Below are 23,068 nucleotides of genomic sequence, written 5' to 3'. Positions count from 1 at the left end.
GATTTAGACTTTGACCTTTGGATCTGTCTTTTCTAGATTAGCCTTGGGACCGCAGGCATTTTATTTCCAATTGTTTCTAGAAGACTATCCATTTTATCCATTGTAGTGTAACAGTCCGTGAGCCACTGTTAAAAAGGACCACTTCACCACTTTTCAACCTACCTTTGTATAATTGGTCCTCACTAATGTTTATGATATAATACCACATTTTTCTACTCAGTCTGTCTCATGGGAGGGCTGTGGGCAGTTCAGAAACCCGTCCACCAGTGACATCATCGATGGGGAATCCAAGCTAATAGAAACTGCTGGGTGAAGTTCCAGACCCCCAGGAACGCGCCCAGGGGGCCGTGCCGCCCCGCGTCCGAAACAGTTGAGAAATGACAGTTACCGTGTGGCGGTCCCTCTACTGTACTGTACTGTCACTGTACTGTACTGGCACATCCGAAAGCAATATATATACAGTTAATACGTGTGTGTGTGTGTGTGTGTGTGTGTGTGTGTGTGTGTGTGTGTGTGTGTGTGTGTTAGGTTGCGCACAGGTGGTGAAAAACAACCATGCTGTTTTTGTGCTCATACCCACCCAGACAGCCAGCCAGCCACCCATACACATAGCTCCGTAAGGTAGTGGGTGCAAAGAATCTGCCTAATGATGTCACTGGTGGACGGTTTCTGAACTGCCCACAGCCCTCCTAGGAGACTTAGTAGAAACAAATGTGTGGTATTTTATTTTTTTTGTTATCAAATGTTTTTTTATTTAAGACAATAAATTACAATAAGATGTTAACACCATGAATGAAAAAAGAATGTGTGGTATTTTATTAACATTAGTGAGGACCAATTATATGAAGAGAAGTTGAAAAATGGTGAAGTGGTCCTTTAAGCAAATATCTGATCTATAATATCAATACAATACGTTCAGTTGTGAGTGACACTTATTATTTATTCAAAATAGGAATGACCGAGTGAAAGTTTTAAAGTAATATTGAGGACCATTTTGTCCATTTGTCCCACAAATTACTGAATTGATTACATGATTTAAAAGGCTAAATTAATTAAATCATTTTGGACGTTGCTACCCTACGTGAGTGAATACGGATGACGCAGTGACGTCGAGGCGGAAATCATTCCGCTGGAATTCTCCAGAAACTACAGGAGGAGTTGATGCGAAAAATTGATCTGCTAAGTGTTAGTTTTTGGCAGAATAGAACAGAGGAAGCTTCTGTCATCACATTCTCCCCAAAGAGCGTTTATTGCCACCGCTATACACACATTTAATCCGTATTATTTACGTAGTCGGAACATTCTTGCAAGCTGACGTTATTTGCGTTAGCATCTTGCTAGCATCATGTCCAGAATAGACTACAGCGTGTGGGACAACATTGAGGTCTCGGATGATGAAGACGACACACATCCAAACATCGACACACCCAGCCTTTTCAGATGGAGACACCAGGTACAGTAACTAGGTGTTTGTTTTAGTGTTAAGGTACTGGACAATGTATAGTGACATGAGTAACATACCGTAAACAACCAGATAGCTAGGTTGCTAACGTTTGCTAACTTCATATGTATGTTGATGAGTGATGACACAGAACGGTGAAGAACCCTAGTCAACCATATTTCCATCATTTGCACGATAGAAAACGGACAAATGAGTTATATTTAAATAATACAAGGAGGGTAAGGGAGTTGATGGCAACAGGAAATGCAAATATTCACCTTTTCTTATATAGCCCATAAATGGGAGTTCACCCAAACAATGAGAGTCTGAGCCTAACAAGCTAGCCTTGGATCAAGAGTATCATAGATGTATTTGATCAATTTTACCATTTGCATATCATGGATACAAAAGTAAACTATAAAAAGACGCCATAAAATACATCTATGGCTAAACCTAAGCAAATTGGTGATGTGGTGGATACCAGGACCTGAATGGAAACAAGACAGTAAGGACTTTCTTTTGGTGATATCCTTTTGGACCAAGTTTGTGACTGTACTCTGTACTGTTTACATTTCTGCCAATAAAGTATTCAATCAATCAATACACTTCATCAGGCCTGTATCTATTTTGATGTACCTGATAATGATCTAGTCTTCTCATGCTCTTCTGCAGGCACGTGTGGAGAAAATGGAAGAGTTTCAAACAAAGACTGAGGAGTTAGAGAAGGCACTTGCTGATTCCAAGCGTAAGCTGGCTGATGCAAAGAAGAAAACAAGCCAACTCGCCAACTCTGCGACAGATGACGCCAAAGCGGAGTTAAGCAAGGCACAAGCCGAGGAGAAGAGACTGAAAAAAGAGGAACGGGAAAGTGAGAAGAAAGTGGACGACCATCGGCGGGAAGAGAAGAAGATGCCGTGGAATGTAGACACGCTCAGTAAGGAGGGATTCAGCAAGGTGAGACAGGTCGTGAGCTATGTTTGCAAGTTTTAAGCTGCTAGAGCAGTAGTTCATTTGAATTGGAGACGCCCCAAAATAATCATAGTTGAGCTAGCAAGTTCACCCTGACAAGCACTTGAAAGGTGTTGAGGCATTACATTTAGTTTGACTTGGGTCCACAGATAAATATCGTGAAAATTGCCGATCTACAAGCTCACAAGGTCTTGCAATGCGATATCGGCTATTTTCACAATAATTGTATTTAACAATTTGGCCACTGTTTGACCAGTTTTTGAGGGGCCCTCCTATGTCCACCTTTGAGGGTTTGTGTAAACACAAACATTGAAGACAAAAGTGTTTAAACACAAACCTTGAAGACAAAAAAGTAAGGATGCAAATTGATATGAGATGATGTATTATTATAAGAGCGCCCCTCACTTCATACGGGTCTGATTATTATAGTTTGTTCATTACCTTTCGTTCTTTCTTCCGTCCTTCCTTCCTTCCTTTCTTTTTTGAGGTCTAAGACAAGTTTAAACTGTCACTTACTGTCATCTGAGCCTCTGAAGACCCCCCCCCGCAAATCATGTAGGGATGGTCCCAACACACATGTTGAGAAGCACCTTAGGGCAGCATTGTAGTTCTTGATGACATATTCTCATGCTTCCCTCTTGTAGAGTGTCGTCAACGTCAAGCCAGACATTGGTGAGGAGACCGAAGAGCAGAAAGAAGAAAAGCATAAAACCTTTGTGGAGAAGTATGAGAAGCAGATCAAACATTTCGGTAAGAAGCATTGCCCCTCGTTGGTGTCTCATTCCTTATTGTTGCATGTCAGAGACATCGTCCTATTCTTTACTGCATGATGAAGGGCTGCAGGACTGTAGCTAAGAGTAGTGAGGATCTATCATCAGTGTTATTTTTGGTACAGGCATGATGCGACGTTGGGATGACAGCCAGAAGTACCTTTCTGACAACTCCCATCTAGTATGTGAGGAGACTGCAAACTACCTGGTCATCATGTGCATCGACCTTGAAGTTGAGGAGGTAAAAGTTACAAAGAAATACTTTAATGAATCATTTCAGCTTTCTAACCAAGGCACACTACAATGTTTATCACATATACAGGGGTGCACACAAGCGGTGCGCCAGTGCGCATGCGTCGTAAAAATGAGAGACAGGGATTTAGAGAATGCTGACAGGCACTCAAAAGGAACTCAAATGAGATGTTAACGTCCTGTAAGAGTAGACTTAGAAATAAAACTAGTGTTGACTAATCATTACATCATAAGTGGCTCTTATTTTGATGAGGAAGTCACGAGGACAGGAAGTACGTGGTTTTCAGTTGTAAACAAACTAGATGACAGTTTCTTAGCTGTCAAAGTGCTAGTTGCTAAACCACGTTAGCGACCATATTTAGAATATGAAAACTATCGGTCACTTAAACAATGTAGGTTACAGACGCTGAAATTAAACATGGAACCTGCAGGCAGCATTAGGTGAGTAATTCATTGTATGTGTTGGACGTTTGTGGTTGTGCTAGTGAGAAACGGACACCTGCTGCAGGTGGGATGATCCTGCTGCTTAACGACTACACTGTCTGTGACTAGGTGTACTAGTGTAGCGTTGCAACTGTTGCATCTGCCCGTGTGAATGCAGCATAACGTTGTGGCAGGATACAAACGTCTGTACCGCAACCCCCCGCGCTGTGCGCACCAAACTACATGGGCAGGTGCTCCTTTGAGTACTAGCCCAAAATAATAGTGTGCACCCCTGCACATATAGGCCATAGCTGTGGCAAAAGTGATCTAAATAAAATGCACTTCTGCCTGGATTCTCTTTTTTATTTCAATGGAACAATACATTTACACTGTCCGTCATTGTAAAATTCTACGAATGTTGCTTCTTTCATAGAAACACGCATTGATGAACCAAGTGGCTCATCAGACTATAGTCATGCAGTTCATTTTGGAGCTGGCCAAGAGTTTAAAGGTGGACCCCCGTGGCTGTTTCCGTCAATTCTTTGCCAAGATAAAGGTGAGTGTGTCTGTGTTTGTTCTGTGCTATATTTTCACATGAGAGGTTTTTGGTGCTGAAATTTTCAGTGGTGATTTAGAAATGACACATACTGTACGAATATGCATAAAGGTCTGTGTTTTCTTTTTATTCTTTTACTTTTGTGTTGGGTCGAGCCTGACCCCTGATACCAGGCTTGCATTCTCTTAAAGATAGTCTAGAGAATATTGTGCCACCGCACAAAGTTTAGTCATGCCAGAGCGAGTGAGTTACTCAGAACAGAGAAGTGAAATACAACAGCATCGTGGTATATGAAACCATGGACCTCAATTGCTCCATTATTTAGCACCAAAGCAACTTCCTAACTAAGTGATATATCTAGACAGCATAGAATGCTCTATGCCCAAGCCAATATGTTAGCCAGGAAATGTCACTACTGTTCAGTTGAGGTCAAGGTGAACCTATTTAGAACATACTGCACCCCGCTGTATACAGCCCCCTTAAGTGTGAACTATAAAAAAGAGATTGCGCAAGCTAAAGGTGGATTCTTCAGGATTCTCCTGAAGAAGCCTAGGGGTGGCAGTGCTAGTCAGCTCTTCTGCGACTCTGGTCTAACCACCTTCCAGGCTCTCTTGAGAAACCTCATGTTCAGCTTTAAAAGCAGACTTGATGGGTCACTTAATAACGTGATTAAGATGTTGACTAATCCTAGGTTTAGCATGGTTAGATACCGCTCTTTGATGTGGAAACATTGGTACGTATGCCTCTTATAGATTTTCTTCTTTTTTTATGAGAGCGTTTTAGAGTTTTATGAACCAATGTATTTATTTGTAACTGTTTTGTATGTTTTTAATTGTTATTTGTCATCTACTGGCTACGGCTGTCAATAAAGTTTTCATTAATTCATATCCCCTATAGACTGCCGATCAGCAGTATCAGGATGCTTTCAATGAAGAGCTGGAGTCCTTCAAAGAGCGGGTGCGTGGTAGGGCTAAGATCCGTATCGAGAAGGCTATGAAGGAGTACGAGGAAGAGGAACGGCAAAAGCGCATAGGACCTGGAGGCCTGGATCCTGTAGAGGTTTACGAGACCTTACCAGAAGTAAGACTTTACTATTGCCACCTAAACCCTATACTTAGTTGACTGTTTTTTACAGAATAAATATATATATATATAAGTAGGAAATACATTTCTCTACTGGCTAAGGGGCAGACGGTCTCCATAATATACCATAGACCATATTTACCCACCTTTGGCCATACTGAGTTCCTGTAACAGATTCATGACCACAAATGCAGTCCTGGTGGGTGTTAATTTGGGACTAACAGTTAATGAACATTAATGTTGGTTATCTGTCATTTATAACTCACAATTAGCATCCCTAACACTAGCCACAACCCCCTCTTAACTAATCCCGGAATGGTGGCAACCCTACATTGGCATTGCTATGATTAATGACTACTGATACAGATTGCTGATGCCTTAAAAATCACATGTTTTGATGTAAAATGTGTTTTAATTTTCGTCCTGATACCTGCAGATACTCTGACTAACAATCTGTATTTTTTTTTAACGGGCCAAAAATCTCTCTACCGGTATCTATTTTCTCCTTTTAAAATACCCTAACTTTTTATTTGCAGGAGATGCAGAAATGTTTTGATGACAAGGACATCTCCATGTTACAGGACGCGATCAGCAAAATGGACCCGACAGTAAGTTAGATTCGTTTTTTTGTCGTTTTTATTTATCTTATATGGGAGTGGCTGATAAAATGATATTAGTGTCTATATTGTCTGTACCTAGTTAAATGGTAATAAGACGAAGACACAACCAGTCAAAAGTATCTTTTACTGTAAAATTAACGTGGTAGTCAAAATGCCAAAGTTTGTAGCCCTAAAACCCAGAAATCAAGTTAGCATTTTTGCACTTTATGGTTCCCTCATCTCAAAGTATTTTTTCTTTTATTGTTTTATGCATTTTTGGTTGGATATCTGAAATAAAATGGTCTGTGCAGTTAAGGCTTCAAAATCAAAATGTTCCAATCTGTACGGTAGAGTATGTTAATACTAGTCTAGTAGCTCAATGGTAAAAATGTCAGCACTTAAGCACAAAACCAGGTTCGATTCTGGGGTACAAGAGGAAAGTTACATAGTGCTGCTTTAACATTGATTGATTGAAGTATTTATTAACTGTTTCCAGAATGGGTACATGAAAGCACAACTCTGTTGTGACTGTTACTGTGGACGACACACTTGATAAAAGCATTACACCTTTTTCAATTCATCAGAACATTTAGAGACGTACAAATATACACTTCTATATAAAAAACAGGAAATCACGTAAGGAGGTAAAAATCACACCTGTGTGAACCGAGTTGTGCAACTCCCCCCCTCTCCCCCCCTCCTCTCTCTCTCTCTCTCTCTCTCATATTAGCAGGCAACAGTCTGTCAGCACTGTCTCTCTCTCTCTGTTTCTCCATGGCACAACAGCGCCCCTACTGGTGCACTGCTCACACATACATAGGTGCATGGGTTGACGTCACATACATAGGTGAACGTCACAGACATTGCTGGTTGTAGGAGTGGTTGCGCCACTCAAAAAGGGAAAAGAAAAGTGGGTGAGGGGGGGGGAGATTCAGATTTTACGTGGGCCAGTTTGGAATTGCAGCCGTCTGTTGGTGCCCTTTGAGAGCAGTTTTGAAGGAGTCAAGGTATTCGCATGTCTTAATTGCTGTTGGTAGCACAGTTATAGTCTGTGAGCCAGCATCCCAAATTGGAATTTCAAGCCTATACCTGTACATGGAACCAAATCATTCTACTTTCTACATTCTGCTAAACTTATGATTCTCTCTTATTGACCCCCTCTCCTCTCCTTTTTAAAAGCAGTGGTATAGCTCAGAATATGTTCTCTATTACTGGCAGTGACAACATATTAGTCACTATACATTACACAAGATGTACTTCTGTCGCAAGATGTTACACACAGCTTTCTCTGGAAATAACCTAAAGTTGTAATACCATGAATACATACATAGATTCTAAGGAAATGTATTATGAAATTCAATAAACTAAAATATAGCCTAATGTACAGTAAGTGTATAAGTAATGAATTCTACATATGCCTTCTAAATCCTAACAGTTCTCTAAAAAGAAAAACATGTTGATATATACACAGCACGTCTATGGTTGGCAAAATTGCTAACTCATTCATTCATTCTTGACAGAGTAAAAAGTATCGATTATCCAGCCGGTTCCAGCCACAGTTAATGTACCGTAATATGCCTGTAAGCTTTGGATTTGGGCCACTACTCACTCACTCCAATCAATAAAAATGTAATCTTACTTTACACTTCCCCTTGTGCCAAACGTATTCACGATCCCCACTATCCCAAACCAGTAAATATTACTTTCATATAGGCTATTCATATAGGAATCTCATTTTCTGGTAGTGTTATAATACAAGACGGCACATACATAGCTACCACTGGTGAAATGCTATCACATATTTTCTAACTCTTGATTACTTACAAGTGGCTAAATGAGAATACAGAGGTTGTTGGAAACCTTACATGTTTTCACGCCAAACACATGAATTTGTGATGTGATGTTGAAGTCATGAGACTGGTGCAATTTGTGAATGTTATATTGCTGAACAAAATGTAAGTATCATTGACTTTTATTTACCACAGAGCTTATAATAATCAAATGCAAAGATCCCATAGACTTTATGTCGAGGGAACCTAGAAGATGCTAACTTCCTCCTCCTGCCTATAAATAAAGTAAACCCTGGACCACTCTATAATTTATATCTTTACTTTTATCTAAATTATATTTTGAGGAAATGCTTAGAACACTTCCTATTCAGTGTGCAAAATCACCAATAGTCTTGTATACATTCTGACACTAAGCGCATGATCTGGAGATAATTATCAGTTTTTCCAGTTTTAAATGATTGAGACGGTTACATTGAGTTTGAATTCAGTCATAAAACATGATGGATGATTGCAGCTTTAAATGGCTCATCTAATGATTGTTGTTCTGTGCTCTAGGAGGCCAAGATTCACATGAAGAGATGCATAGAGTCAGGGCTCTGGGTCCCCAACTCCAGGGATGGCCTTGGGGGTGACCGAGACGAAGATAGTACCTACGAGGAGGTGAAACAGGAAGCGGAAGAAAATAAAAATGAATGACCAACACTGTTTTTATGATGACTTGTTTTCGCGAATGTGCTCACTGTATTGCTAATCCCTATTATGTAATAATATGTATGACTAGTTTGTTGCCAGAAACGTGGGGAAAAATGTATGACTTATCCAAGACATTCAGAAAAGGCATTTTCTGCTTCAGGCCTCAGTAAAAATGTATTTGTATGATGCTGCGTACTTTGTTTTGTCTGTGCATGTCAGTACATGGGTGTCTGTGATTTGCCAGGCAAAATAGCCTCCATGACTTTTAGATCTAGCCTTTTATTTTGGTATGTCATTTATTTAATCATGTTTTTCTTTTTGATCATGGAATATCTGTAGAATGACATATTTGAATGGTGAAATTTCCGATGGTTGTATTACTCAAGTTCCCTTTCTGTATATCCAGGATGCATAGCAGAAATAAAATTTGTTGCATATTTGGTTCTATTTAAAGTTGGAAAAATGATCAATGAAAAGTCCACATCTAGACTATGAATGATAAACCATGAAATCCAAGACATGCTAATTTGTAATCGACCAGCAGGTGTCGTCCCCGGTGTTCTAAAATTGATCAGAATAAGATATGTTTCTGTGCCTCTGTTTACCTTCCATTCTACCAAGGAGAGGTCCAAACTACAGTATACTGTAGCGTTGGATGGCCGCGGGCATATTAATTATTTAAATTGGTAAAGGCCATCTTTCTGTTCGACTCTTGTCAGACGACAAGTATTCAGTGTTGTGAGGTTGTATGGGAGTGGCTCTTTTACGAGGGCTGGTTTCGAGAAGCGACTGTTTTCGTCACGACTAGGCTTTCATGAGAATTCAATTTTCATTTTCATTTTCACGTCTCATGTGAGTAGGCGGGGGTGAAATACAGTCATCATTCAGAACATGAAGCGACAGAGGTGTTCATAATACTGTTTGCTTCTGCAAGACAATAGAAGATCTGAGACTCATCTCCATATGGTAAGATTCTTGGACCTGATTACCGTACTTACTAATGTCTTGTCAAGTTCAGAATTAATGTGGCTGACTTGACAATTCGATCGACACAATTAATATATAACTAAAGACCCACTACACGCGGGTGGGCGGCCATTCGCTGACGCAGTAGTCTATCAACATTACAGTGAGTGGACTATTGGTACGTTGACGCTGCTTTGTTTGCTATTCTGTAAACAAACAGGTTGCAACCCCGGAAGGCCTTTACAAATATATTGGATTAATCGCTCAATATGTACTGCCCCCCCCCCCCCCCCCATTCCATTATACGACATGATTGACTGCCTAAATAAATTATCAGCTGTGTAGATATTCAGATTTTGATATTACTCTGTACTTCAACTTTGTGTGGATAAATGTGTTTATTATGGTAGCACTTTTACGTCCTATCCTGAATTTGAACCAACGTCTCCCGTAGAGACCGGTCCGTTCTTCATTCTCACTTTATCAGTCGAGATTTTGCATTATGAGCTTCATCATGCAATACAATTTGTTAATCTATCTATCCTACCTACCGGACACCAGGAAGAGTAGAGAGAGGGAGGGGGCACCTGACTGCTGGGCTTGTATTAACAGTGTTTCTCACCCACAAGAACCCCCATACAAGATTTGTGTTGTTAAAATGTTTAAAAGATATTGAGTTATTTAGTTACCGGTATTTAAGCATAGCTGATGGTGATGCTATTAACTGATTTTGCTGGGGACTCCCTGGACCACTGGGTAGGCCTGGAACTTGACCCCACTTTGAGAACCAGAAAATAGAAAATAACAATTTATTCATTCAAATAAGTTCCTGATTGCAGATTCCTAACACAAATCGTACAAACTTGCTGTCTGTTCAGTGATTGAACAGCTCGACACAATGTCTGGCCCTCGGATCTCCAAGAGCGCCACCACCAGGGAAGGAGGAGCTCATCCTGGTCCTTGTGAATCTCCTCACAGTCCTGGCATCCATGTCTACCTGTTCTGGACCAAGAAGGAAGGGGAACGCTACCTGTCTCACACAGAAGGACAGGTCACCGCTGAGGACCTGTGTATCTGCGCTGCAGAGGCTGTTGGTAATAGAAAAGACACCAGTTAATGCTATTTAATATACAGTAGTTTTTTATTAACCCATCAAGACCTGAGGCCGATGTACAAATGCCTTCTAAATCAGTAGGCAAACTTTTTCGTAATTCAAAAACACTTTCAAGATTTAAAAAAAAAAGAAAAAAAGTAGGGGTGCACGAGTATGAAATTATGACCAAAATCCGATCTACGATTATTTGCACGATCATATCTGCCGATACCGATTCTGACCGATTCCGATATTATACAGGGGACAACCAAGCCTAGGCACTAGGGGTGTGGCCCAAAGCCTGTTAATAAAGTATATTCAGTCAATCAATAAAAAGCCTCTTTCCAAGTCCATGTTTTTCCATCTTATTTTTAGACCATTCCGATACTGATATGGCCGATTCCGATTATGCTACCGATTAATCGTGCATGCCTTAAAAAGGTTCACGAATAGCAGATGTATCAGCTCGCAGCACGGTACAAAATGATGCGCCGTCACCGTGAGCTTGTACATATGATCGTTTTGAATAGCCAATGCTACAATCTTACGCCCTAACCACAAAAAGGGTCACCATGCAACTCCTTGGGTCCAAACGCAGTTAACGCTAAAACCGTCTCAAGTCTCGACCCTTTGGTGTGGTTTGGGCCATTGAATTCCATGCGTTGAATCACTAGGGTCAACGTACAACAAGACATCACACTGCAGGGACAACGCTAAAACCGTCTTGACCCTTTGGTGTGGTTAGGGCTTTATTTTAAAGTGACACACAGATGCTTTCCCGTTTTTAATGGGTTGAAATACACACTAGAATCCTGAGAGTTAATTTACTCCGAGAGTGTACAAAAGAATGGACCCGTAACATCAAGGACTTTGGTTTGAGGATTGTTTTGATATTTTAACAAGTTATACAGACAATGTTCTCAAGTGGGTGTACCGTGCCTGTTTCCACTCCAGAGGTAACTCCACTATGCCATCCATTGTTTGCACTCTATGGTCCAAAACTGGGCTGCTGGTATAGCCCCAACCACGTATTTGTCCCAGAGAACTCCGGCCTTGAACTGCACTATCGCATGAGGTTAGTAGGTTAAAAGGGAGGTAGGGGTAATATCCTGAATACATTCACATACTGTATGGTAGCTTCATATTTCAACTGTTTTCTTTTAGGTTTTACTTCCGGAACTGGCATGGGATCAATGAGCCAACAGTCTCCCGTTACGCTCTGCGTTCTAGTTCAGAGCACAGAGGTTCCCCTCTCTTGGAAATGACGTCCCTAGAATACCTGTACTCTCAGGTGTGTTTTATAATATAGTAATTATAAAGGATGTTTACAGGTATTTAATCATAATAACAATCTACTGTATATAGCACATTTTTTAACATTGTACATCTGTACAAATTCCTTGTACAGATAAACGGAAATAAGTACTGTATACAGTGATAGTGAAATGGTTACGATTCTCCTCAACAGGCTAATTCAGATTTTGTGAACGATGTCGTGGCGATGGATGAGTCTCAAACTGAGGCAGAGCTACATCGCTTCAAGAACGAGAGTTTGGGAATGGCAGTGCTGCACCTCGCGCACCAGGCGATGCGTATAGACTGCAGCATACAAGAAGCTGCCAAGAAAACAAAGTAATGCATTGGATAAGACAAAATCAGTGTGCTATCAGGTCCATCCAACTATGGTGTCAACGCTTTAACCAGATTATATGCACATATTCTCTTTTTCACAGCTTCTTGCACTGTATTCCAAGATCCTTTGCCAAACACATTGCCAAGAAGAACTTCTTGACCAAGATCAGGATCCGGCGAGTCTTCAATGACTTTGTGCGGACCTTCCAGCAGCACACGGTGGATGTGGGGAGGCTGGGTGTCCAGGAGGTCATCTACAAGTACATCTCCACCCTGGAGCACCTGTCACTCGCATTTGGCACAGAAGTCTTCCCTGTGTGCGATCTGGAGTTGAGGGAAGACGGGGAGGGTAGCGGGTCTTATCTCAGTACCACCCATGCCCACGGTGTTTCAGAAGACAACTTTGCTTCCCCGGCCACACATGAAATAATGGTTTCTGGCACTGATGGAATCCAGTGGCGGATATTGTCTGGACAGAAGGTATGGTAAAACTTTGGAATGTGCCATGCCATCATTCTGCTCTGCTTGGTGTTTTGATCATGTAAAGTTTATTATTGTTGTTTGGGTGTGGTCTGTCACCCTCTAGGAATGAAAAAAGCGCTTGCATTTCACTTTTAAGCAATGAACGACATTCATTGCTTAAAACGTTTGTTGCTTCTACTGTCGTTATTTGCTGTTATGAATACAGCTTGGAGCATTAAAAGAGAGTTGTGAGCCCCTTTTTTCATTTATGGTTTTACTGATTTTGCAGACAGAGTATGGGTTTTCATTTTGCCTTTGATTGTCACCCTTTAGGCCCAGGCTAACAATTACTTCAGGACCGATTATACTGGCAGCATGAAGAAATCAAAGCAACAGCCCAACAAAGAGGATGCCGACTCGTCGGAATGGACCTCCTTCTGTGACTTCCCTGAGATATCCCACATATCCATTAAGGGAGCCACTGTGTACATTACCACACAGGATAACCACTCTGTGGTAAGAGCACTTGACTTTCATTCTCTAAAAGCAGTAACGTTTTAATTTTTTAAACGACGAATGTAAGAATAATAGGTCTCTATTAGGGTCTGAAAGTGCAGTGTGCAATATTCTCCAATTTCAATTCCTATATGTGCGTGTAGTTCCTTAATGTCATTCACTGTCACATGTATGGTATATGTAGGAGGTAGTGCAGATGGTAATTGGTAATTCAGTGTACGTGTGTTTTATGATGTATGTGGATGTAGGAGGCTAAGATGAGCTCCAGCCTGCAGGCTCGTTCCTTCATCTCCCTCTTAGATGGATACTTCCGACTGACTGCGGATGCCCACCACTATCTGTGTCATGAAGTGGCATCTCCCAGGGTAGTGATGAGTGCTGCAAATGGCCTGCATGGACCTATGCTGTGAGTTGGCCTATCACAATTAATACATCATCGCAATTATTTGAGATAATTGCAATTATTTTGCATAAGCGTCATAATTGTTTCCATATTGATTTTCAAAAAGTATTTGAAATAGCAGATCTACAAGCGCAATGTGAAGCGTTGTGCACTTGTAGATCGGCTATTTCCACTATTCCTGTTTATTTCCACTATTCCTGTTTATTTTTTAAGTAATTTGAAGTAATTAAATATGCCATGCAAGAGGCCCCTGCCCAGAGCCTGGGCAGGGTCTAGGGTTAGGGGAAGTAACATAAAATTGACAATGACAGTGGAATTTAAAATTGAATATATATATTCCCACAGAATGTAAATGTTTACACAAAAATGTTCCGATAATACAATGGAACATAAACAACAGATCTAAATAAAAATAATTCTAAAGGCCAAATCGAATCAAAAGGTTTGGGTGAGAGGACAGGGGAAGGGATTATCTGACAGTCCTCTCGCCATAGTACATTTTTTGAGTCAGCTTTATAGTCTATCTATGGTGAGTGTTCTCCAAGCCAATGCTCATCAGAGTCGGTCAAGGAACCAATTCTCCATGGGCAGCTGGCAGACGCCAGTGATCAATGGACTTGACTATCCATTTGCCACAGGCAGCTGACAGCCATTCAACACCTCCAGTTCTCCACCTCTCCTTCAGAAACAGAAAACAACAAATAATACAAAGTACAAACAAACATGCAAACTCCCAAATAATAATACAAAATATACACATGCCTAAAATACGGCTGGCCGTAATACTTGTTTTCTGTTTAATTTAGTCCTTTAGTTCTAGTACTAATTTATATTGACCTCTCTTCACACAAGAATAAAGACACATATTAATACTCTCTCCAGTGATGATTTTGTGCTGATGAGGCTAAAGAAAGAGAATCCGGATGATGGAGCCTTCCTGTTACGCTGGAGTGTTGTGAACTACCATCGAATCATACTGGCTGTGCTGAATAAAAGCCAGGTGAGAGAACAAATAAAGCACTTTACTTTAGCAAAGAGCTATATACTATATTGATGTTTTTTCGATATTGTAATATGAGACTAGATAGTATCATCTGGGATATGAAAGCACTGTCATCTCCATAATATAAAGTTCTATATCAATACAGAGGGAAAAAATATTGGGGTATTTGATTTGGCCTCTATTCCGTGAGTGTGTGTGTGTGTGTGTGTGTGTGTGTGTGTGTGTGTGTGTGTGTGTGTGTGTGTGTGTGTGTGTGTGTGTGTGTGTGTGTGTGTGTGTGTGTGTGTGTGTGTGTGTGTGTGTGTGTGTGTGTGTGTGTGTGTGTGTGTGTGTGTGTGTGTTTGCGTGTTTGCGTACGTGCGTGCGTGCGTGCGTGCTTGGACCCTACTACCATTCAGAATGGACTAGCACCTACACACAAGCAGTTCCGAATTCAGCAGAAAGACTCAAAGTTTTGCCTGGAAGGCTGGGACAGGGAATTCTCCAGTGTAAAGGAGCTGGCAGACAGCCTCAAAACATTTGTACTCAAATCGGGTACAGACTGCTTCACTGTGAAGAAATGCCTTCTACCTAGACCAGCAGGTTAGTGTGCGTGTTTGTGTTTTTGTGTGTGTGTGTGTGTGTGTGTGTGTGTGTGTGTGTGTGTGAGTGTGAGTGTGAGTGTGTGTGTGTGTGTGTGTGTGTGTGTGTGTGTGTGTGTGTGTGTGTGTGTGTGTGTGTGTGTGTGTGTGTGTGTGTGTGTGTGTATTGTAAACTTCAATATTATGTAATCTGTCTTTGTTTTGGCCTGAAATGCTAGGGAAGCCCATTCGCAGCACTGGATAAAATTAAGAATTTTGAGGGTTTTGTTAGTTTATGTCTCAGAAATGTGAGATACAAAATTGTGAGAAAAGAACTCAAGAAATGTATGTACATGTACCGCTGTGTACTGTGTTTGTTTTCCTCGTTGCATAGAACTATCCAACCTGCTAGTGATGAGGCAAAGGGGAAACCACTGTGTTGCACTGAACTTAGACCAGCTGCGATTCCATCAGATCAAAGATGGGGAGTTCAAACAGGTAAAAAGAAACCACCTGTGGGCATTGTTACTGTAGGACCTCCTCTAGTTGCACCCTTCTGGTTTTGATACTTCCCTCTGACTCTGTGATGTTCTTTTTCACGAGTAGGAGCAACATTTGGGTCGTGGTACCAGAACCAACATTTATTCTGGACGTCTGCTGGTGTGGGGCGGAGGCGAGAACGAACAAGAGGATGAGTACAACAACAATCTCATCGACCGCAAAGGGATCCGAGTTGTTCTCAAAATCCTAGACCTGAGCCACAAAGACATAGACTTAGTAAGTAACCATTGGTAATGCAATATGATCCTTTGCTTACACTACCCACGCGTCTATGAATTTAAAGTACCAGAAAGACTTCGGAGTGCTGGCTATTACTTTCTTACTGTCATCCTTTGCTTAGCGTCTAATAACTTTGTCAGTGTTTCATGTATTTGTTGGTTGCTCTCTTGATAATCCTTCCTGTTTCTTTGTCAAGGCATTTTTTGAGACAGCCAGTCTCATGAGTCAGGTATCCCACAGTCACCTGGTGTTTGTGCACGGTGTGTCGGTGAAAGGATCTGAAAGTAAGAGCATTAACACTGTTGAGCTTTATGCGCTTCTCTGTCCCACTGTGTGTGACTTCGTTCCTCTTCTCAAACACTTCCCCATCACGCACAGGATCAGTTTTTACTATCCAGCTTTCCTATTTTAGATCTCACTTCTACATTCTCATAGGGCTGACCAATATTTGAAACCAAGGCAATTAACCTTAATCTTGATAATGTAGTTTAATCAAATAAGCAGGGTTCTCTCTCTCTCTCTCTCTCTCTCTCTCTCTCTCTCTCTCTACATCACGAAGCGTTGTGAGCTTGTAGATCAGCTATTTTCACCCAGCTCTACATTCACATATACCTCTTGTCTAGGTGGTTGGCCCTGACAAGTTGTGCCTGCTTTATTTCCCCCTTGCTTCTTCACAGACATAATAGTAGAGGAGTACGTGGAGTTTGGTCCTCTGGATGTTTTCCTTCGCAAAGAAAGGGCATCTGTGACTCCTCAATGGAAATTCATCGTCGCAAAACAACTTGCCAGCGCCCTCAGTTACCTTGTGAGTTCACCTCATAACACGTGTTCTTCATATTAAGCATACATTATATCTGTAATCTACTCTACTCTGTCCACCCCCCCCCCTCCCTTATTTGAGGTTCAAACGTTACATTCTTGCTTGTGTTTTATCCTTTCTTTAAGTACCGGTATGTATATTAAGTAATGCTCAAAAGGAGACACCTGCAAAAACACATGAACCCTAGGCTATCCTGTGCAGTTTAGTGCATGATCAGTGTGAACATCTGGTCCCTCCATCTTTGTGGCAGTTGAACACTATTTGCAGATATCATTCTTTAGTGTACTACCAGTAAGACACCCTGAGGGCGAAAAGCGACCTAGGTCGCGTGCACGCATCCGCCTGGGTGATGGCAGACGGCAGACTGCTGGGCGAACGATGGCACTTTATCATGGGGGTCAGATATATAATATGGAATGATTTCTGTACTGGCCATATATGGAGCATGTCTTGAGTGTAGAGGGTTTGATGAGGTCAGGTCAACATATGGAATGTCAGAACAGAATGGACAGGTGGGGTCGGATCAACATTTGGAATGTCAGAACAAGTTAGCTTCATATATGGAGATTTAAGGGTTTGAGGTCAGATGTAGAGTTGCTGGCCGTGTCCATATATGCAGATCTAGATGATGAGGTCAGTGTCGTGACTAGTGATCTTCATATATGGAGATCATGGCCATATATGGTGGCGTGACGTGTCACGAGGCATGATGTCACGAGGTGTGGCCATATATGGAGGTGTGATGACACGAGGCGTGACCATATATGGACTGGCGTGGGGAGACTAACTAACTGACATCGGGAGATGCAGGTTTTCATAGTAAATGCGACCTACTGTCGCAATAAACATAGAAATGTGATGAAATGTGATGTCCATGAAACAGTATCTGGTTCCTAAAGGTATATGATGCACAAATAAACACAAAAGGTACCTGCAGTAAACTTTGAATATGCCACCATACTGTATGGATGTGTTATATGCATGTACGCATGTACTGACCTCCAATTGCTTTTGTCTTAACTTTTATCATAACTCTCTTAACTGTAGACTCATTCTCAAAGTTTAATATTGCATGCATTTCTAGCTAATATACCAGTTTATTTTTTATTATTAGTTGGTTTTAGTCCTTTGTCTTAACAATTCTCTGTATACTATATACTAATATATAATTTCTATGATCTGTATTTGATCAATACAGGAGAACAAGCAGCTAGTTCATGGGAACGTGTGTGGCAAGAACATTCTAGTGGCACGGCGCGGTCTGGAGCCTGGCACCTCTCCCTTCATTAAGCTGAGTGATCCAGGCATTAACCTGAACGTCCTTTCACGGGAAGGTACGTACAGTATGTACTTTACTGTCAGAGACAAATTCACCTCAGTAGAAACTAGTGCAACTAGTTCATCTAGAGTGACTGCTGTCTTATTTAAATCAGATTGAGTCACAGGAAGCTTCATACATACTACTTCCTTTGGTTTGTTTCCCCTTGTCTGTTCATCATATCACAATGTACCATAGAGGATGTTAAATGCAGTAGTAGTCCACATTGTACTGTGTTCACATTAGCTGTGAGCCTGTGACAAAGTGACAGGCTACAATGCATTTTCACCAAAAAAGTTTAAATGGCTTGAGCTTTTTTCAGACTCACCACTCACCTTTTCCACTCATTTCCACTCACCTTCTCTGTCAACACTTGCTTGTAATGGGGGAAACCGAATAATTGCATCAGCCTGTTTCCTTATAGTTTCCACATTGTGACACATTCCACAATGTCAGCCTTGATTTGACATTTGACAATGACCATACATTTCAGCAACAACATGGATTTCCTCTGTACATCGTTTGTTCTTGAGATCACATAGCTAATTGTGTTTTTTGTGATTGTGTTTTTGTTTTGTTTTGTTATGGTCTTCATTACAGAGCGTCTGGACAGGATCCCATGGATAGCTCCTGAGTGCATTCCAAATGACGCACGGATTCGAAATGCTGCCGACCAGTGGAGCTTTGGTGTCACACTGCTAGAAATCTGCAACAATGGTGATCTACCCATGAGTGGTGACTTATTGTCTGAGGTAGGGTTAATGCCTCTGGCAGTCTATCATATGCCTGGTTTCACAGCAGCAGCCTTGATGCTGCTGTCCTGAGAAGACGCAAAATGTCTCTTTTGGGCCTCGAGATGCTCTATCTGACCTCTGAACTCCCTCCCCTCCCCTCCCGCCAACAGAAAGAGCAATTCTATCGGCAAAGGGGGCGCTTACCCGTGCCCCCTTCTCAGGAGCTGGCCAGCTTCATCAACATGTGTTTAAGCTATGACCCCGTGGAGAGGCCCTCCTTCCGTGCTCTGCTCAGAGAGCTCATAGACATCATGAACACACGTAGGTCCTTTCTTATCAACTGCAATGTGCAGCTGGTTTCCTTTCGAGTCATGTCACTGCAGTCAATAATCAAATGTTTCACAACTGTGCTCAGGTCCTGACATCCCTACCAGTGAGTTACAACAGGATGCGAATCATAGTGTGTTCCACAAACGCTACATGAAAAAGATGCGGGACTTAGGAGAGGTGAATTGTAAATTTTTGGTCTCATTTTTTCGTCAACACAATTCTGTTGGTTGCAAAGTAGATGCATGGTTTTGCCATGTGGCAGACCTGGGTTTGAATCCAGGTGCTTACACGTCCTCATAACAGTTAACTACCCTATATCTGTTCACTTTCTTGGTTTGCAACATTTTGCAATGTGTTTCATTTTGGAAAATAATCTTCTTAATCATGTCTGCAGGGTCACTTTGGAAAAGTGACACTGTATCTGTATGACCCAGCCAATGATGGCACAGGAGAACTAGTGGCAGTGAAGGCTTTGAAGCAAGATGGAGGTGGCAGCGAACTCCATGAGGGCTGGATGAAAGAGATTGAGATCCTCAAGTCACTCAACAACACCAACATTGTGAAGTACAAGGGCTGTTGTACTGAGATAGGTGAGTCTTAGAAACTCAGCTTGTTAATCTCACTATGATCATTTTTGCTATACACTCACGGTAACCTGCGGTGTGAAAGTCATGCTGCATACGTGTGCCTTTATGGTTGCAATATTCAGTTGATTCGCATCGGAAGTATTAGTAATAGGACCATGTTGTGGCCCTGTTCATTATTTTCCTAGTAACTGTTATTTACAGTATATCTCAGAATTCAGAGTTTTATGAGATAGGCATTTTTGAGACATACGGTACATCACAATTTCAAGAAAATAACATATCTTTTTATTATCACTCAAACAACAAACAACACAAAATATTGAGAAATAGGAACCAGAGCTATAAATGTAAATCCCCACTGGACTCACAGCACATGTATGACACGGATAGAAATGGTTTCTCTGTTGGCAGGAGGACAGGTGGTGCAGCTTATAATGGAATATTTGCCACTTGGGAGTCTCAGAGAGTACCTTCCCAAACGTAAACTACGCATGTCCCAGTGCCTCGACTTTGCCCAGCAGATCTGTCAGGTAAGCTAAGTTACCGTACCAACTTTGAGTTTGGAGATATACAATATTTTTTTGGATGAATTGCTATTTTAAAATACTCTTCCTGCTATGTCTCTCTTCTCCTCTATTTTGTTTTTTCTTTTCAAAAAGGGGATGGACTACCTCCACACCAAGCGATACATCCATCGAGACTTGGCTGCCCGCAATGTCCTGGTAGAGAATGACACTTTGGTCAAGATTGGGGACTTTGGACTGACAAAGTACATTCCTGAAGGAGATATCTACTACCGTGTCCGCGAGGACGGAGACAGCCCTGTTTTTTGGTTGGTTCACGCAACATTGTGTGGTTTATCAACCGCTTGTACTATATACTGTATTTGTATGCTTTACACTGTAAATCATACAAGCCTGTAACTTTCACAGGCAGTGATGGATAGTAACTAAGTAGTATTTCCAATTTTCAATCATTTGACTCCACTACATCTCAGAGGCAAATATTGTGCTTTTGCTCCACTACAATTTTGGGCTTTTCATAACTTGCTATGTATTCCATGTTTATAACGCATTATAAAAATATTATAAGACAATATCATTTTCTCAAAAGTTTATAATAAATTATTACAAATGTTAAATTATTATAAAAAGTTCATGATTATAAGAAATAATCATAAACTTTATCATAACACATTATAAAGCTTATTTGGGATGCATAGCAAGTGTTACCGATGAGGGCCCCAAATTACACCAGCACAAGTGTCTATTTCACTCATTTATTTATTTATTTTTGACTGGGGCAGTAACTGCCTAATTCCACCCCCCTCCGTATCGAAGTATTGGACAGTATTCAGATGTTGATATTGATTTTGTAATCGTCTTCAGGGCACAAGAGTCTATTTCAAACATAAAGTGTTTTAGGTATTATAATACTTGACATTAATAAGTCAGTATAATAAGCTTTATAATGTGTTATGATAAAGGTTATCATTATTTATAAGTACTTATATAATTATAAATGTTTATGAGAACATTATATTGTCTTATAAGATTTTTTATAATGCGTTATAAACATGGAATACATAGCAAGTTATGAAGTATTATAATACTTGATATTATAAGTTATTATAATAAAGTTTATAATGTGTTATGATTAAGCTTATAAAGTATAATGATTATTTATCAGTGCTTATAATTATAATTATACATGTTTAAGAGAAGATTATAATATCTTATAAGTGTGTTCATAATGTGTTATAAACGTGGGATGCATAGCAAGTGTTACAGACTAGGTCTACAATAGCGTATTGATACTGTTACATAAGTACAAAATGTGAGTTCTTACTTCCATCACTGTTTACAGGTACGCCATTGAGTGTCTGAAAGACAGCAAGTTTTCCTTCTCCTCTGACATCTGGTCTTTTGGTGTCACACTGTATGAGATCCTGACTCGCTGTGAGTCTCGCCAGAGTCCTCCAACAGTACGTGATGGATTCTTCACTGTAAAATCCTCAATATTATTTTAACACTTGTGTGTGTTTTCGTACTGATGATTTCACTGTTGTCTTACTTACTGTAAGTTCAAACATGAAAATGTGCAGTCTCTTGCCTCAATGTTGAAACATACTCTTATATGCTTTGTTATTGTAGAGGTTCTTTGAAATGATGGGGAACGTTCAGGGTCAGATGACTGTGATGACACTGATAAAACTACTGGAGGGACACAAGAGATTGCCCTGTCCCAGAGATTGCCCACATGAGGTAAATCCCACACTAGTAACCACTTGAAACCTACAGTAGCAACCCTTTTCTGGGGGGAACATTCACAGAACATATCACATCTACAAGCTCGCACTGGATCCCGAGCTTGTTGATAGGCTTTTTGGTTTGTTTTTAATCCCACGATTTTTGTAACCAATTTCTTTCACCCAGTGTCAGTTGTCTAATGTAATGCTGGGCGCTCCATTCCCCCAACAGAAAGGAGATTGGCTATTTTCAGCAAAGAGATATGGTGTAGGCCTAAATGAAAAAAAAAACGGGTACAGAGTGTAGAGAGTTCAAGTGTTTAATATACATCATTGTATTTTGAATGAGGCTGATGATTCCATACTTCTTTCCATAAGGTGCACATGCTGATGCGACAGTGTTGGGACACGGATCATGCAGAACGGCCAACTTTCAGCTCTCTCATGGACAGCATTAAAGCAATTCGCCAAACATATGATTTCCAGCCGAACTTAAACGTCTCCATGGCCCATGTTCAATCATGAGGAGGACCAATATTAGCCTCTCTCATGTACTCCCCTTTGATATTGCCACAAGATCTGATTCCAAACCTGTGGGCCGGAGCCCACTGGTTGGCCGTGAGGATATTGCAATTCGGCCCCCAATTAATTGGTATTAATAAGATTATGTCTAACCTACAATGCCCTCTGCCTGCAGCCGTTCAGCCATCTATTCTATAGCGTAGAGTTCATGTGGATGAACGCATACTTCTGACATTATTAAACACCGTATAGGCCTATATAATTTGCATATATCAGAGAAAGTATAAAAAACACATAGCACACTGCAATTTCTTTTTAATTATAGTTATAAATATAGGTTACAATTTCTTTTTATACAATGGAATAATATTGTCGTCAATAAATCTTTTTTGCACATTTGTTACATGCTTGAGGCGTGTGTGTGTCTGTGTCTGTACTATACTGTAGGCTACTGTATGTATGGTACCTTACAGTAGGCCTATATACTGTATCAAACTGTGTTTAGGCTATAGGTAGCT

General features: G+C 40.8%; 2 protein-coding genes across 3 annotated transcripts; both read left to right on the top strand.

The window, feature by feature from the left end:
- The first annotated feature begins 1,121 nt into the window (after positions 1 to 1,121).
- Positions 1,122 to 9,029, top strand: LOC308324199 (hsp90 co-chaperone Cdc37-like). The gene is made up of 8 exons (XM_080776180.1): positions 1,122 to 1,453; positions 2,114 to 2,395; positions 3,055 to 3,160; positions 3,306 to 3,421; positions 4,289 to 4,411; positions 5,309 to 5,491; positions 6,031 to 6,102; positions 8,439 to 9,029. Exons 1-8 carry the CDS (start codon positions 1,346 to 1,348, stop codon positions 8,577 to 8,579), a joined length of 1,131 nt encoding a protein of 376 aa, XP_080632306.1. The 5' UTR covers positions 1,122 to 1,345; the 3' UTR covers positions 8,580 to 9,029.
- A 111-nt stretch (positions 9,030 to 9,140) lies between these two features.
- Positions 9,141 to 22,957, top strand: tyk2 (tyrosine kinase 2). 2 transcript variants are annotated; one of them, XM_080776178.1, is made up of 24 exons: positions 9,141 to 9,542; positions 10,421 to 10,636; positions 11,590 to 11,710; positions 11,800 to 11,926; positions 12,104 to 12,267; positions 12,369 to 12,747; positions 13,063 to 13,245; positions 13,494 to 13,651; positions 14,531 to 14,648; positions 15,050 to 15,233; positions 15,606 to 15,709; positions 15,818 to 15,988; positions 16,188 to 16,275; positions 16,669 to 16,796; positions 18,010 to 18,145; positions 18,730 to 18,881; positions 19,034 to 19,184; positions 19,279 to 19,370; positions 19,588 to 19,783; positions 20,192 to 20,310; positions 20,440 to 20,612; positions 21,647 to 21,764; positions 21,934 to 22,044; positions 22,407 to 22,957. In XM_080776178.1, the coding sequence occupies exons 2-24, from the start codon at positions 10,441 to 10,443 to the stop codon at positions 22,551 to 22,553; spliced, it is 3,516 nt and encodes a 1,171-aa protein (XP_080632304.1). In that variant the 5' UTR covers positions 9,141 to 9,542; positions 10,421 to 10,440; the 3' UTR covers positions 22,554 to 22,957. The 2 variants fall into 2 exon arrangements, with proteins under 2 accessions (XP_080632304.1, XP_080632305.1); XM_080776179.1 differs by lacking the exons at positions 9,141 to 9,542; positions 11,590 to 11,710 and having other exon boundaries at positions 10,520 to 10,636.
- Positions 22,958 to 23,068: the final 111 nt, after the last annotated feature.

This window comes from Protomyctophum bolini (assembly GCF_963924005.1).
Source record: "Protomyctophum bolini genome assembly, chromosome: 11".
Taxonomy (NCBI): domain Eukaryota; kingdom Metazoa; phylum Chordata; class Actinopteri; order Myctophiformes; family Myctophidae; genus Protomyctophum; species Protomyctophum bolini.
This window is presented reverse-complemented; position numbering and strand designations above follow the sequence as displayed.

What these genes read in the sequence shown, in the direction of transcription:
- LOC308324199 (XM_080776180.1), top strand. Translation starts at nt 1,346, where the DNA reads ATGTCCAGAATAGACTACAGCGTGTGGGACAACATTGAGGTCTCGGAT. An exon ending in TCGACCTTGAAGTTGAGGAG is followed by an intron (nt 3,422 to 4,288) that starts GTAAAAGTTACA and finishes CTTCTTTCATAG; the next exon opens with AAACACGCATTGATGAACCA. An exon ending in TCAGCAAAATGGACCCGACA is followed by an intron (nt 6,103 to 8,438) that starts GTAAGTTAGATT and finishes TCTGTGCTCTAG; the next exon opens with GAGGCCAAGATTCACATGAA.
- tyk2 (XM_080776178.1), top strand. Translation starts at nt 10,441, where the DNA reads ATGTCTGGCCCTCGGATCTCCAAGAGCGCCACCACCAGGGAAGGAGGA. An exon ending in GGCCTGCATGGACCTATGCT is followed by an intron (nt 13,652 to 14,530) that starts GTGAGTTGGCCT and finishes TACTCTCTCCAG; the next exon opens with TGATGATTTTGTGCTGATGA. An exon ending in AGATGCGGGACTTAGGAGAG is followed by an intron (nt 19,371 to 19,587) that starts GTGAATTGTAAA and finishes TCATGTCTGCAG; the next exon opens with GGTCACTTTGGAAAAGTGAC.